Source organism: Benincasa hispida, chromosome 2, assembly GCF_009727055.1.
Source record: "Benincasa hispida cultivar B227 chromosome 2, ASM972705v1, whole genome shotgun sequence".
NCBI classification, from domain to species: domain Eukaryota; kingdom Viridiplantae; phylum Streptophyta; class Magnoliopsida; order Cucurbitales; family Cucurbitaceae; genus Benincasa; species Benincasa hispida.
Genome location: NC_052350.1, coordinates 5,304,790 through 5,320,339, shown reverse-complemented (window position 1 = coordinate 5,320,339; position 15,550 = coordinate 5,304,790). Strand labels below are relative to the sequence as shown.

General features: G+C 33.2%; 2 protein-coding genes across 2 annotated transcripts; one reads left to right on the top strand and one right to left on the bottom strand.

Moving 5' to 3' along the window:
- Nucleotides 1–6,208: 6,208 nt before the first annotated feature.
- On the top strand, nt 6,209–8,446 carry LOC120070761 (pentatricopeptide repeat-containing protein At4g21065-like). Its single transcript, XM_039022639.1, has one exon. The coding sequence runs from the start codon at nt 6,340–6,342 to the stop codon at nt 8,185–8,187; it is 1,848 nt and encodes a 615-aa protein (XP_038878567.1). The 5' UTR covers nt 6,209–6,339; the 3' UTR covers nt 8,188–8,446.
- A 241-nt stretch (nt 8,447–8,687) lies between these two features.
- On the bottom strand, nt 8,688–12,236 carry LOC120070762 (transcription factor UNE10-like). The gene is made up of 6 exons (XM_039022640.1): nt 11,964–12,236; nt 10,894–11,182; nt 10,697–10,786; nt 10,548–10,613; nt 9,749–10,087; nt 8,688–9,402 (listed from the first exon to the last, which is right to left on the bottom strand). Exons 1-6 carry the CDS (start codon nt 12,113–12,115, stop codon nt 9,277–9,279), a joined length of 1,062 nt encoding a protein of 353 aa, XP_038878568.1. The 5' UTR covers nt 12,116–12,236; the 3' UTR covers nt 8,688–9,276.
- Nucleotides 12,237–15,550: the final 3,314 nt, after the last annotated feature.

Here is a 15,550-nt window from a genome sequence, read left to right as displayed (position 1 = left end):
AACAATTTTGGAGGGAACAAAGTTCAGGATATAAGCTGCAGTCTTTACTGCAAAACCCCAAAACGAGTGAGATAAGGAAGTGTAACTCATCATCATTCGAACCATGTCCAACATGGTTGGGTTTCTCCTCTCGGATATACCATCCTGCTGAGGTGTACTAAGTGTTGAGAGCTAGGAAACTATTCCATGTTCTATCATATTGTTCTGGAATTTAGAATCCAAAAACTCTCCACCTCGATCAGATTGAAGCGTTTTAATCGTTTTACTTAATGCACCAGCTCTAGAGTTTCTTTGGCCTATAACCTTTTCTAGTAAAAGGCCTTTTAGTCATTTTTTCTTCAAGGCATGACTCGCACACAGGTAAAGAATTTTCTTCTAACTCGCTTAGAAATCCATTCTTCACCAACCTCTCAATCCTATTAAGATTAATGTTCCCTAAACATAGGTGCCAAAGTTGGACATTTTCTTTAGGAGAAACTTTAAGTCGTTTATGTTGAGTTACGACAATTTTAAACATCTCTATGTTATGGAGGGAATTTGTTGCTTACGCCCTTAGAACATACAAATTATTTTCCAGTTAAGCCGAACATATATCAACACCATTTTTCAAAATAAACACTTTATTTATAGAAAAATTTAGTGTATAATTACATTTGAGCAAAAACTTTACAGAAATTAAGTTCCTCTTTAACTCGGAAACTACATACACATCATTCAAAATGATAAACCTATTCTGTAAAGTCAACCGGAGACCTTACGCTGTCACAGCTGAGATGACGTGCCCGGTTCCAACTCGCATCGTCATCTCACGAGCACCAAGCGGCCGCAAGGAACTAATTTCCTAAAATGAAGAACAAATATGGTTAGTGGCCTCAGAGTCAATAATCCAGGCAGAATCATCATTCTCTACTAAACAAGTTTCTAAAATTAACAAATCGTACTTACCTTGTTTGACCTTTTTCTTCTTAGCCAAATAACGTGGGCAGTTCCACTTCTAGTGTCTATCCTGGTTGCAATGGAAACATTTTTCTTTGTCAACCCTCATTGGTTGTCTACCCTGTAGAGTAGCAAGTTGTGGGTTAGCAAGCGCCTTCCCTTTATGACCTTTCTTCTTCTTCCACTTGCTGGTGCTGGAAGAAGAAGGTGCAGACTTAGTTCCAGCGGTCGAAACTTTGTGGAACTTTTTGGAAGATGAAGCAACATTTGCCTCACTAACCTTATTTTCTTGCTTTTCAGCAAAGATTGGAAAGTCTGCAACTCATTGAGTAGAGTTGTAAGGTTGTAATCAACCCTGTTTAGTACAACGTTGCTTAGGAAGTGAAGAAAGCTTTCTGGTAACGACTCCAGAATTATGCTAACCTGGCTGGCCTTATTGATGCTCGATCCGTTCATCTCCACCACGTTGTAGTGGACCATCATATTGAGAACATGTTTCCGAACAGATGTTCCCTCTTTCAACTGTGAATTGAAAATATACTCCAGAGTATCGTATCTGAACTGTGCAGACGGTTGTCCGAACTTTCCCCTTAGGGACTCCATGATCTCGTTTGCAATGATCATATACTCATGCTTCTTGGCCAAAACACCGTTAAGGCTGGCCAAGATGTACGCTCAGACCTTTACGTTCGCCCATGTCCAGCGCTTGTACGCGTCTCGAACATTTCTAGCAGCGTTGGAAGGTGAAATAGGAGGACACTCCTCCATAAGGCGTAACCTTAAGTCATTGATAATTAAAATTGTATTAATCGTATTCTTCCAACAAGCATAATTTTCGCCAATCAGTTTATCGACGGCAAGAAGTGAAAGAGTAGCGGTAACCATAATAAAATTGTTGAAAAATTGAACAAAGTTAATAAGTCTACTTGCATTAATCACTTTTAACACCAATTAAGTTTTAGCAAAATAGTTCTATTGTACCCTAAGTAACATCTATTTTGTAATGATTCCCTAGTGAGGCAGGACAAAAGTCACCATAGGGAGATCAAGTGCCCCATTCACTGGAATGAGACAATCTCAACCATTAGACAGAAACAACTCTTTGTAACTTAATCTAACAGTCACCATTATTCGGTCTAGAATTTGTTAACATCCTTAACAATTCTGTATAATTGTAACCTCTCATTTTAGGCCCTAGAGTCCCGCCCTAATGAGCCAACCATAGGGAAAAGCAAATTAAGACAAGAGACTAAAGCAACCGTATCCGTTTCTAGAGATCAGATAGAGAGTTATGCAAAACAACCATCCTTTAGGGGGACACTCCCAAGGTGCCTCGAGGCAATGCACTAAAACTTTATCCAACCTAAGAGAGACCGAGGGATATGTTGTCACACGTCCGCTCCCACTTATTATGAACATTCTCTCCATTTACCTTGGTATTAACCTACCCAAATTTGTAGGGGGACACTCCTAGGGTGCCTCGAGGTCGAGGAGATCTCTTGGTGTGAACTATTTAGAGAGAAATGTGTTGAGGAAAAATGAAGTATCATATACCGCAATTACCTCCCACTGAATGTTCTACCTAGAGATTTATTAGCTTAGAAAATCCAGCTACTGATTTTAACTAAGTGGTTTGTTTAATTTGCTAAAAAACAACACTTGCTTTTGATGATTAAACATGATTGATTCAAGTCTTATTAAAAAATTTAACGGATTGTCATCAAATTTGTGTGCATGTAACAAATCTATCTAATTCACCTTTCCAGATAGGTTCCCAGGTAAAGGTGCGATATTTCCATCGACTTAAGTACCCAGCCTAGACAGAACCAGCCTAAGCCAAAAGTTCCCTTATAGATACATTTGTTACATATTTATTCTTTTATTAGTCAATTTAATCCTATTAAACCAAATTAAAAGATTAAACTTAGGTTTCTAATCTTATTAGAAACGTGATTTTAGGTCTATCTCAATTAAATTTTAAAACACTCTTAAAACATGATTAAAGCCTAAGGTGTGCATGCAACTCTTTATTATTGATTTTAATTCCAAATTCATTAATTATAACTCTATAAAAAATGAAACAATTAAAACCATCCACATTGCTAAGCTAGACATTCACAAGGTATTTATCACTTTTATAATAAATAAACCTAAGTGTCATGTTTCATGTAATGTTTATTCATTACTAATATATATAACTTTTATATAACAAAGTAATAAACTAAGCATACATTCCATGCTAACATACAACTTTATATTGTAACACTTATAATATAAATGATGCATGGATATGCTTTAACGCATGCATATATTATAACTCTTATATTATATGATGCATGAGCATGCTTTAAGTAATTTAATCATGCAAACTAATATATTATAACACTTATAATATAAAGATGATGCATTAATTAAATGCATAATCTATGGCGGGTTTTAAAACTATATGACATACATTATGGCATATAAAATAAATATACATCACATGCACATTTAATAAAAGTTGATGGACCGGGATAACTTGTCTCATAACTGGAAATAAAAGCTAAACTATTACAAAAGATTCAAGTCAACCGATTTAAATAGGTGAACCGGGTCTTGAACTGCCCACCTTGAAGCCTCGTCACTTGATCGTGTAGCAAATCCATCTGATCATCGAATAACGCACGTTGAGTATAAACGATCGTGTAGCGATGATCGCATGGCTATGGACTATGCGATACGCATGAAAGTCCACGCAATCGTGCAACGCACTTTGAGTAACACATATCATGCGATCGTGTAGCTAACGACTATGAAATGAGCATGATAGTCTACACAATCAAGTAGTAAGTGTCGGGTATCGTATACCATACGATCGTGCAGCTACTGACTATGCGATGAGCATGATAGCCTACACGATCATTTAGCGCGCATGCCTTGCGTCAAGTATCAAATACTATGCAATTGTTTACCCCCGAGTGTCTACGCGATCATGTAGTCAATGCAACATGATTGAGTAAACTCTTTACACGATCGTATAGCATTAGCTATACGATCGTTCAACAAATACTATACATTCGAGTAGAACATTTCTACATGAACGCATAGCCAAATCTAAACGATCGTCTAACTTGAGCTACACGATGTGACCATCGATTCGTCTTCTCCATCGAAGTGAACAACTCTTTGCGTCTGAAGCTTCTTCACGAACGACTCAAAAATTTAAAAGAATACAAACTCGATTGCAAGTTATTATGCCCCAAAAAACGCAAGGGCCCTTACAAGTTAACTTTTGTAAAAGTAAATGAAAGCATTAAACAGAGACAATTATCCCGAAACATCCATCAACAACATCCACAAACATTCAATACTTAAATGCATTTGTAGCACATTACAACATTAAATATGATTATTGTTGTAACTTAAATGGATTTAAGCATTGCTTTTTCTTGTAGTGATTGTTTAAGTTACATGCTTAGTATACATGCTTAAGTTACAACGATAACCATGTTTATGTTCCGATATTTAAATCAATTTAGGTTATCATTTAAGTTACAACGATAACCATGGATTGTATAAGTTATGACAAATTTAAGCATCAGGAAAGCCTCTTTTTCTTGTAGTGATTGTACCCTTGAACTTTCATAATTGTATCGTTGTACGCCTTGAACATTAATAATTGTATCAAACATCCTCATCCAAATTTTATTCAACCAATATTGTATGGAATTTATAATTTAAGTAAATTAAACTCCTAAACTTTCATAAGTCAGTAAATTTAGGCCCTTTATTACGATTATTTTTTAAATCATTTATACATTAATTCTTAAATGTGTGTAGATTTCTTCAAATGTCAGTTTTACAAGATGAATGGATAGAGTAAGTGCATGAATGTTTTTCAAAAATATTTTTGCCTAAAAGTCTAAATTAATTCATTTATGAAAGTTCAAGAGTTTAATTAATATAATTATAAATTTCACACCACGTTTTTTCAATCAAAACATAATGAAGGTGTAAATTAATACACAAACAAAGATTTAGAGTTTAAATTAGTATAATTATTAGTTTGGGATTTATATTGTTATGATACCTAAAGTTTTGGGATATAAATTAATATTTTTCTAAAAATAAAATAAAACGACTCAACTTATCTCTCTATATTTATTGTTATTTTTAATATAAGTATGAGAATTTAAATTTTGGCTAAATTATTACACAAAATACTCCTAAACTTTGTACTTTGTGTCAAAAATACCCTTAAACTTTCAAACGTTTCAAAAGTATCCTTAAACTTCAAAAAAATAAGTTAAAAAACACCCTTACAATTAGTTTTAGATGGAAACTGATAGTATCGTATGTCAAAAATACTCTTAAGCTTTCAAAGTTTTAAAAATACCCTTAAATTTTAAAAAAGTTTAAAAATACTCTTATTGTTATATGAACAGAAATCGTTAATGTCGTCTTACTTCTCTATTTTCCATATCTTTTTCTCTCATCCCTTCTTCAATATTCTCTTACTCTAAATTTATTTTTATTAAAAAAAGTAAATAAATAAAATCGCACACTTCAATTTGGATGTATGGACTATAATAAGAAAAAGAGAATAAAGGAAACACAAGAGATTTTAGGACTTAAACACTTTAATAAATTTGTACGTTAGTAGGTGAGTATCCGTTAATAGCTAAATATATTTTTTAAAAACTATTTATCATTTTAGTATGTTTTAAGGAGAGATTTTGGCTTTAGAATTTTGTGTGAATTTGTTGGGATTTCATGATTTAACTTGAATTTTTGACTGCTCAAAAAATTGGTGTAAGCAAATAATTGGAAAATTAAGGGGAAAAAAAATAAAAGTATCTATATGAAAAAATTAGGATATATGTATAATTTATTTTAAAGTAGATTTTTTTGAACTTAAGAAAACTTCAAATAAATTGATCACCATATTAACAGTATAGGTATTTTGTAACTTTATTTTCATTTTAAAGTTATTTTTGCAACGAGGTATTAACGATTTTTGTTCATATGCTTATGGTGAAAGTATTTTTTTTTTTAAAGTTAAGGGTATTTTTGAACTTTTGAAAATTTATTTTTTTAAATAAAACTTTATCGGTTTCCATCCGAAACTAATGACAAGAACATTTTTTAACTCCTTTTGAAAGTTTAATGATATTTTAAAACTTTTGAAAGTGGGTATTTTCTAAAATAAAATACAAAGTTCATGGACCTTTTTATAATTTAGCGATAAATCATAATTAGTAAATTTATGTAAAGATTTTTGTATTTTCCACTAAAACTAATGCCCGATCTAATTGTTAAATGTTACGGTTGATGAGGAAACGATCTGCTTCGCTGGGCCGCCGGCTTCAGATGTTTAAGAAATAGTGAACTGCTAACTGCAGAGTCTAATCCAGTCCGTCCATGAAAATGTATTTCCGGCTTCTGCCTCTCTCATGTGGAATAATTCAAAGGTCTCGGCTCCAAGAAATTTGTACAATCTTGAACTCGGTTATTTTAGAATCAGAAATGTCGAAATTTGTGCATACCCAAGCGATGGATCTTCCGCCTCCGAGAACTAACGAGAGAAAGATTCCTGATTACAAGGATGCTCTCCACAAGGAAGGCAATGACGTGCGGAGGGACGGTTATTTCCTCATGAAACTCATAGACGACTCTGTTTCGCATAATGGGTTCGAATCTATTGCTCTTATTTTCTCCAAGTTTCGTAGTTCTATTAATTCTCAGCTCTGTAACTCGATGATCAGGGGTTATTTGGATTTGAATAAGCATTTAAATTCACTCTACATTTTCGCCCACATGCATAAATTCAGTATTCTGCCCGATTCCTCCACTTTTCCTGCTGTTCTTAAAGCAACCGCACAGCTATGTGATACTGAAGTTGGAAAAATGATACATGGTACTGTTATTCAGATGGGTTTTATTCATGATGTCTACACAAGTACCGCTCTAGTTCACATGTATTGTGCCTGTTTGTCTATATCTGATGCTTCTCGGGTGTTCGATGAAATGCCCGAGAGAAATGCAGTTACTTGGAATGCTCTTATTACTGGTTATACTCATAATAGAAAGTTTATGGAAGCTATCAATGCTTTTCGAGGCATGCTGGCAGCTGGAGCTGAACCGAGTGAGCGAACCATGGTGGTAGTTCTATCAGCTTGTTCTCATTTGGGAGCTCTGAATCAGGGAAAGTGGGTCCATGAGTTTATATATCATAATAGGTTGAGACTGAACGTATTTGTGGGCACAGCACTTATTGATATGTATGCTAAATGTGGGGCTGTTGATGAGGCTGAGAAGGTCTTTGAAGAAATTAGAGAGAAGAATGTGTATACATGGAATGTCTTGATTTCTGGATATGCCATGAATGGACAAGGCGATGCTGCTTTGGCGGCTTTTTCTAGGATGTTGATGGAAAATTTCAAGCCAGATGAGGTTACCTTTCTAGGCATCTTGTGCGCATGCTGTCACCAAGGTCTGGTCACGGAAGGGCGCAGGCAATTCATGAGCATGAAACAACATTTTGGACTGCAGCCAAAGATAGAGCATTATGGGTGTATGGTTGACCTACTTGGTCGAGCAGGATTCTTGGATGAAGCTCTAGAGTTAATCCAATCCATGAGCATGGAGCCAGACCCTATCATTTGGAGGGCTCTGCTTTGTGCTTGCAGAGTCCATGGGAATACAAAATTGGGTGAATATACTATCAGAAGACTTATAGAACTAGAACCAAACAATGGTGAGAATTATGTCTTGTTGTCAAATCTTTACTCAAGGGAACAACGGTGGGCTGAAGTAGGGAAGTTGAGAGGAATGATGAGTCTCAGGGGGATTGGAAAAGTCCCTGGTTGCAGTTCAATTGAAATAAACAATGTAGTTTATGAGTTTGCTGCATCAAATGACAGAAAACCAGAATTTGAAGCAATATACAAGCAGTTGGATAATTTGAGTGAGAAATTGAAAGAAAATGGTTACGTTACAGGCACTGACATGGCTTTATATGATATTGAGAAAGAAGAGAAAGAACATTCTGTGATGTACCATAGTGAGAAACTTGCTTTAGCATTTGGTCTCTTAAACTCTCCTTTGGGTTGCACCCTAAGGATAGTGAAAAATCTGAGAATTTGCTTGGACTGCCATGAATTTTTCAAGGTTGTATCGATTGTCTATCAAAGATATATTGTTGTGAGAGACAGAAACCGTTTCCACCATTTTTCTGAAGGTTTTTGTTCGTGCCGAGACTACTGGTGAATAATTAAATGTTATAGAACTATTTCTTCGACATGATGGAAATCACGCAAATCATCTGGATCAACATGATACCATTGGCTTTTTGTGAAAAAATGAAGAATTCTGAAATTGGGCAGCCAAACTACTCAGCCATTGTTCAAGCCGCCATACTTAGTTGGCATGCCTAAGAAACAACTGCATTCCATACCAAACAAAATAGTACATTTACTAATTTGTAATATTTTATAGAACCCCAATTCAATTCTGAAGTTCTATTAAATGTTGGAGGATGGGAAATGGGTTCCATCAATGTTTGAGAGCCAAAGGGATCAGACGATAAAATGAACAAAATATTGGCATTCTGTTCCTTTTCCTTCGCAGGAGACTGCCAATATTGAGCTCTAGGATTCTGAATAGTTGGGGAGATCAACTTTGAAGTAATTTAATGAAGCTGTCAAGGAAAGCATAGCTCTCTGACCTCAATCCTGTGGATAAATCCATATCATATTTTTAGGGTAAGAAAAAGAATAAGAAGCTATGGGGGGTTTTCTGAAAAGAAGTGTCGGGAAAAGCAGTTTTTTGTTTTCAGGACTGATTATTAGTGTTTCTTGTTTTTTGTATAGTATGTTTTCACAATAGAGGTTGAACTCAAACTTATCTCTCTAAAATTCCTCATTACCAAAAGAAGAATGTACATCATTTTGGGAAAGGCTAAAAGTTAGCTTAGGGAGCTAAAATTCCTTTTCAAGTCCTCTTTGATAAAGAAAAGTTGGGTCTTATAAAAGATGCCACTTACGTTTAAATTCCTCTGTATGAGTCTTTGCGTGTCATTCATTTTCGGGAGATTCAGTCAGGAAGAAGAGATAAGATGCCAATGATTTAATTTATCTTTCCGCATCATGCTTTTACTTATTTTAGACTTAGGAATAGTGATTCTTGGAATTCTAAAAAAAAAAAAAAAAAAAAATGGTTATCGATAGAATATGTCATTTCCATCCACCAAAGTTACTAGAGAAAGCCTCTAAACATTTGGTTGAAATGAGGCATATCTAACTATTCAACTAAAACTACTTTTTGTTGGATTCAACCATATGCTGGAGCTTCTTTTGGCTATCTCTGATGCATATCCTCCTTGATACCTTGTAATTGCATTAATTTGCTTGTCTGCCGTGGAGTCCTGTTCACTTCTTGGCAATATAGTGTCACCATCTTACTGTAGAAATCCATATCCATTGACTGCAAGAACAAAAAGTCAGCAATTAAATACAGAAAGGAAGGGGGAAAAACCGTGAAATGCTTTTGCATCTTGAATTTGATCTTCAATGAATAGTATCTCTTTATATATTTTCATCGTTATTGTTGGTTGCACATTCATTTTATTCATGTCAGGTGTGTATATAACATCCATTTTTAGTCTAACCAAATGACTCTTTGGAAAACTGAATCGGCAACCGACTAAAACCAACTTTTGAATTCTGATCAATGTGTTACTGAAACCAACTAAACCGATCAATATAGTTTGATCAGTTCTCAGTTGCTTTTTTTATTTTTTGCATGTATATATGGTTCATGCTGGACTTACTTGTGCCAAAAAAGTGCAGAAAGGATCGGTTGGAGGGACAAAAGAACTGGTCGAAAATTTAGATTTTGGCTTTGTTGTTGAGATGATGGAAGGCAGTAGAATTGGAGGAAATGTAGCAGCACAAGGGAAGGAACTGGAGCTGGAAGCCATTGAAGCAGCATCGAGCGGTCCCATACGAGCTGCGAGCATTGACATTTGAAGCTGCTGCTGCTGCTGCTGTATTCCTAGAGGCATGGCCATCTGTGGCACAGCTGATCTAATGCTGCCCATGAACTGAACTTGTGCTTGAAGTTGCTTCAAGTATTGAATTGTGTCATCCAAAAGTGAAGCTCTATCGGTCTGTAAAAAGAAAGAATTTTTAGCTCTCTTTCTTTGAGCATTCCACGTGGAGTACAAATTGTCTAATACATCTCATTAATGTTTTTCAAAACTAATGTGATATTTCGCAAGTTAGGTTTGAAAACCGAACATCTATTTTCGTGTGTGAGTTTGTTCATCTTAGAATATGGTATACGACCTTACTTGAATAGAATATATGTTCCATAGGTTGTACAACTATATCATGGACGTTGATCTTATAAGTTGTAAATTCATATCACATCAACTATCGTTCATAAAATCATAGAATACTAGAGCCTACGTCTAAATTTAAATATAGAGATCTTATGACTTTATAAACATAGGTTAATTAAATCCTATGAGTTTGAATTACACTACTCATGTTCGGAGTTCTGATCCAGAAAAAGTATCCAAAATTTCACCCTCCAAGTTCTATCAAAGACGAATGATTTTCTAATACCTTACTCCCATTGGGCACCAACTTTTGCAGATCTTTCATCTTCTGCTTTATTCGAGCTCTTCGTCTCTATAAAAATTAAATTGATTCTTAGGTATTTGAAAAAAAGTTCCTTTTAAATATTTAGAAAGTCATTCTAGACAGACACTTACTCTCTCAGATTGATTATGAATAATAGCTGCTCGAGTTTGTTTGGTCGAGCAGCTTCCATCTGTTTTTCCCTCCATGTTATGTTCTTCCTCCTGATTTATTCGATGCCAAAGACAATAAATTAAAAAGTCAGTATTGTCCATTAAAAATATACAACAAAATGACACAAGAAGAACAAGTTTATATATATGAACATCACCGAGCGATCAAGATCTGGAGCTAAATCTTGAATGGAATTTTTGGATTTGAAGGTCCTATGAGATTGTAAAGATGTCCCACTCATCAAAGTTTCATCTTTGCAATATTCTGGGGTGGATCGTCTTCGTTTCCTGGACAGTGAACTATGAACTATGGACTCGAGGGTGTCTTTCGATTGGCCCCATGAGTGATTTGTTGAAGCCATTTGAGGAAGCACTTCCCCATGGCAATGGCCATGACCCTCCATTGCTGCTTCTTGCTCTCCACTCTCTGTAGCTTCATACTTTGGCCTGAATTATTTAACATTGATTCGCCCCAACAAATATTATTACATTAATCATGGATTTTGATATAGTACTTGTACTATCAATTTTGAAGTAGTTTCGATTTCCCTACCCATGTATTTTATTTTATTTTATTTTATTTTTTTAAAAAAAGCTCTAAGGCCTAGGCCACGTTTGGCAATTTAGTTTTAATTTTCTGTTTTTCAAAATCATGTTTGTTTTTAATTTCTTTACCAATTTTTGGATAGGCTTCTCGCTATCTTCAAAAATAGATTTCAATTCCAAGTTAAATTTCAAAAACAAAATTAAGTTTTTAATAAATAAATTTTGGTATTAAAGCATGAAGATTGTATTAAAAAAAAAAAAAAAAAAAAAAAAAAAAAAAAAAAAAGTAGGGCTTATAAGCATAATTATATTATAAAAACAAATTAAAGAAAACTAAAAAAGAATTGTTATGACATGGAGCATAAGTAATTAGATTATGAACACTTTTTAATTTGATGGCTTTATAGTTCAAGTGCTTTGAAGTATAAACATCAAATCATGGTCAAAACTATGATTTCTTGTAAAACACTCATGAAATCGCTTCCAAAATTATCACACAAGTAAAAGCAAGAGGTTTTTCCAACACAAAAAAAAAGTGGTATATCAAAAAAATCACTTGGAAACATACTCTTAAACTCAACACATGGATTTGTTTTCTCTTAAATGACAAAAAGAAAAGAGACCAAAGAAAACACAAAGAGAGAAAAGAGGAATTGATAGTAAATTAAATTAATATGCTTACATGGGGACAAGATTATGGCTGAAGAATGTGGAGTTTTTGTGGGGAAAATAATGAACATGGGAAGAAGATGATCTGATAGAATCTTGTTGTTGTTGTTGTTGTGATTGGTGAGACTGATGATGATTCAAGTTTGAGACTATCCACTGGCTCATGCTAAATAATATGTATATAACAAGCTAAGCTTAATTATTTGGAGAGGTTGAATTGAGGTTGAAGGTCTTTTCTGATCTCTCTCTGTTCTTTGTGTTGTGAGGTATATGTGTTTATAATGTGAGATTTGGGTGATAGAGATGTCACAGTATGAAACCAAGAGCAAAAAGAATTTTTATAAAAGAATTTAAATGTGTTTCGAATACACTTTTCTAGATTTTAATTAAAAATATAAGTCATTTTAAAAAAAATTTGAGTGTTTGGCAAACTACTCAAAATAGTTTTTTCATATATATTTTAATCAATTTTTATCAAAAATCTTAAAATAAAAATGTTTTTTTTAAATACTTTTTTCTCGAGCCTATCCAAATCGATCCTAAATCTCTCTCTCTCGGTTCCAATCCATGGACCACTCTCTAGTTCTCAACTCATTTTCTTTCCCACAAGGGGTATTTTTGGAAAAAAAATAACTTGTGTATGTGCTGCTAACCCTAGTTACTGTAGTCTGAACTCTAATATTTTCTTTTTTTAAAAAAAGAAAAAAACTAGTGTGTGCATTATATTAGTTGCTTTATCGTAAAGTAGTTTAAGAGCGTGTTTGGATTGACATGAAAAAAAAAGTGTGTTTTAAAAAATTCATTGTGTTTTAAAAAATTCATTTTTATTCCGACACTTTTCATAAAAACTGATTAAAATACATTTGAAAAGTTATTTTGAGTTGTTGCCAAATATTCAAACTTCTTCTAAGATGACTTATTTTTTAAATTAAACACTCAAAAATGGATTCCAAACATATTCTCAATCATTTTTTACTTCAATAAACATGTGAAATGGAGAGATTTGAATTTTTAATATTTTAATTGAATATATAAAGTTTTAACTAGTTTTTAAGTACAATTAGAGATGTGGAATTCGAATTACAGATCTGGTCATTAATACATATTTTATGCTAATTGATCGTAAAATTCATCTTTGACAATATGTTCTTATTTGAGTAATGATTTTTTTTAATATGGTAATTTTGTAATTAATGTCCTTCAAATTGGTATGATATAATTTTATAATACATATATGTTTATCTGAAACTTTGGAGTGATAATAAAGAATCATATGTTCTCACTTATTACAAGACTAAATCCAATAAATGTAGATATAAAGTTCCCATGGCATGAACTGATCTCTTGCATGCACAAAAACCCTAGTTGTTTGCTTACTTTCAATAAACTTTCCTTTTTTTTTTTTCTTTTCCTTCTATTTTCTCTTCAAATCCCTATGCCCATTCAAATTATTGAAAATACACCACAATATGGATTCGAAATTTCTACGTCGTCGATAGAAAAGTTGTAAAAAAGTGTACCTGAAAATTGTAATATATAATACATGTTTTAGGTCGGCCGAGTTACATCATATTAACAAAATGAATGAATTGATTGTACTACTATTTGAGGAAAAGTAAGAGATATAGTGTATAAAACTATTGATGATTTCAAATTTATCATGACCTAAATATATATAATGTCGATCTTAAAGGTTTTGAACATATAATCGTTGGACGGTAAGTCACTAACCCCTCTAATGTGAACACCAAGTAGTTATAGTTTAAATTATACATTTGGTCTATATGATTTTATGGAAAGCTAGAGTTTAGTCTATAAGTTAAAATTTATTTCATATAGTTTGTAGAAACTTCATAAGAAGTTTTATCGAATATAAAAAATCCTTATATATAGTTTGGTAGAGACTATTTATAAGAATTTTATCGAACCATATGAGCTAAATTCTACTTATAATCTATAGTGACTAAATTTCAACTTTTTCTAAACTATAAGATAGTTATATTTAGGTCGGCATAATTAGTCTATCTTACTTGTCTCTTCATGTCCTTATAAATTCTACGATGACACACATGAAATAAATAACCAAACCAAGATTATTTCTAATTTCAACCCCAAAAGGACCATTTTAGTTATTGTCTCCAATAAATGTCATGATTTGTCCTAATCTCTACTATTCATTCAAAGATGTATTGTGTCATATTTTTTTTGTCCATGTCGTCGGCGTCGTTTGGTTGACTAAATAGAGATGAGACATAAATATGAAATGCCAATATTATTATCCAACTATGGCAATGAAACACTACGGAGTTTATCCGAGATGCTTAAGTTGATAGATGAAGTTAAATTTAATATTATATCATCTAATAGCCTATCCGATAGAGTTCAACCACCAAACACATTAAGCTCCACTACATTTTTGTTTGGCGCTTGAGGATTCTACTGACATGGCTAATAAGTTAGGGGCATGGCTCTGATACCACTTTTTTAGGAACGACGACCCTCCAACTATCTCTACAATAGTATGATATTATCCACTTTAGGTATAAACCCTCATGACTTTGCTTTTGGTTTCATCTCAAAAGACTTCACCCAATGAAGATAGTTATTCTTACTTATACACTCATGATCATTTTCTTATATCTCCAAGGTAAAATTTTTATCCAATAGTAGTTGGGTTAAAATATCATTGTTGTCCATATACTATTACATTTAATTTTAATCACTATACTTTTTAAATGTCAAATTTTAGTTTTTATATTTTTAATAAATCTTAAATTTGATCGATCAGAGTTACTTTTTATTGAAATTGGTTAAATAATAATAATAATAATTTTCACGAAAAAAAATATAATACATGAATATATTTTTATAATTTTGAGCAAAAATGCTAGTAAATAAGTAAAATTTTTAAACAATCAGCCATAAACAAACGGACTATAGAGTTGATATAAGATTCTTTAAAAGTTTATGGAGTTAAAATTGAAACATTCAAACTACTACAAAGTTTTAAGTTAAAACTTCAACATATAGGAACTATCATTTCATATTCTTACAACTTTTCGTGGAAAATATTTACCCACGAAACCGTAAATTTAGAATATCTCTTTCGAGAGAAGTAATTTTAAGTGAGACGCTTATTTCATTACCTCGAGTCGTTTTCGAACGACTGGTGGTTAGAAACTAACCATGGTGCTCCCATCAGAATTGCACGTTGGTGCAAACTTGTAATAAATGTTTGGTTGATGAGAATGGAAAATGAACAAAAATTAAAATGCAAGTTGGTTGGAAAAGAAGTAATAATATTGTTGGGTTCTTTGATTTTCTTCTGCCGACATATTGAAACTCAACAGATTGGAGGATTGCGATTGAGACAGAAACATTTCATCATAGGGAACACACACCTTTTTGAGGCCACAAGTCCATGCTCACTAGTTGTAGCCCAACAAGCGCGCACATACTTTACCAAATGAATGGTTCATAGTTTTAACCTCCAAAAAAATCCTAAACTTTTAATCCGGAGTCGCTCGAGATCATACGAGCCATTTGGCAAATCTTTGATAGAAAGGCTTTCTTAATATCTAAATTTAGACTTATTGTTCT

Excerpts from the sequence above, each read along its gene's own strand:
- LOC120070761 (XM_039022639.1), top strand. The coding sequence starts at position 6,340 with ATGAAAATGTATTTCCGGCTTCTGCCTCTCTCATGTGGAATAATTCAA.
- LOC120070762 (XM_039022640.1), bottom strand. The coding sequence starts at position 12,115 with ATGAGCCAGTGGATAGTCTCAAACTTGAATCATCATCAGTCTCACCAA. Across the intron at positions 11,183-11,963 it reads AGCCATAATCTTGTCCCCAT|GCCAAAGTATGAAGCTACAG; the intron begins GTAAGCATATTA and ends TAAATAATTCAG. Across the intron at positions 10,787-10,893 it reads CTCCAGATCTTGATCGCTCG|GAGGAAGAACATAACATGGA; the intron begins GTGATGTTCATA and ends CGAATAAATCAG.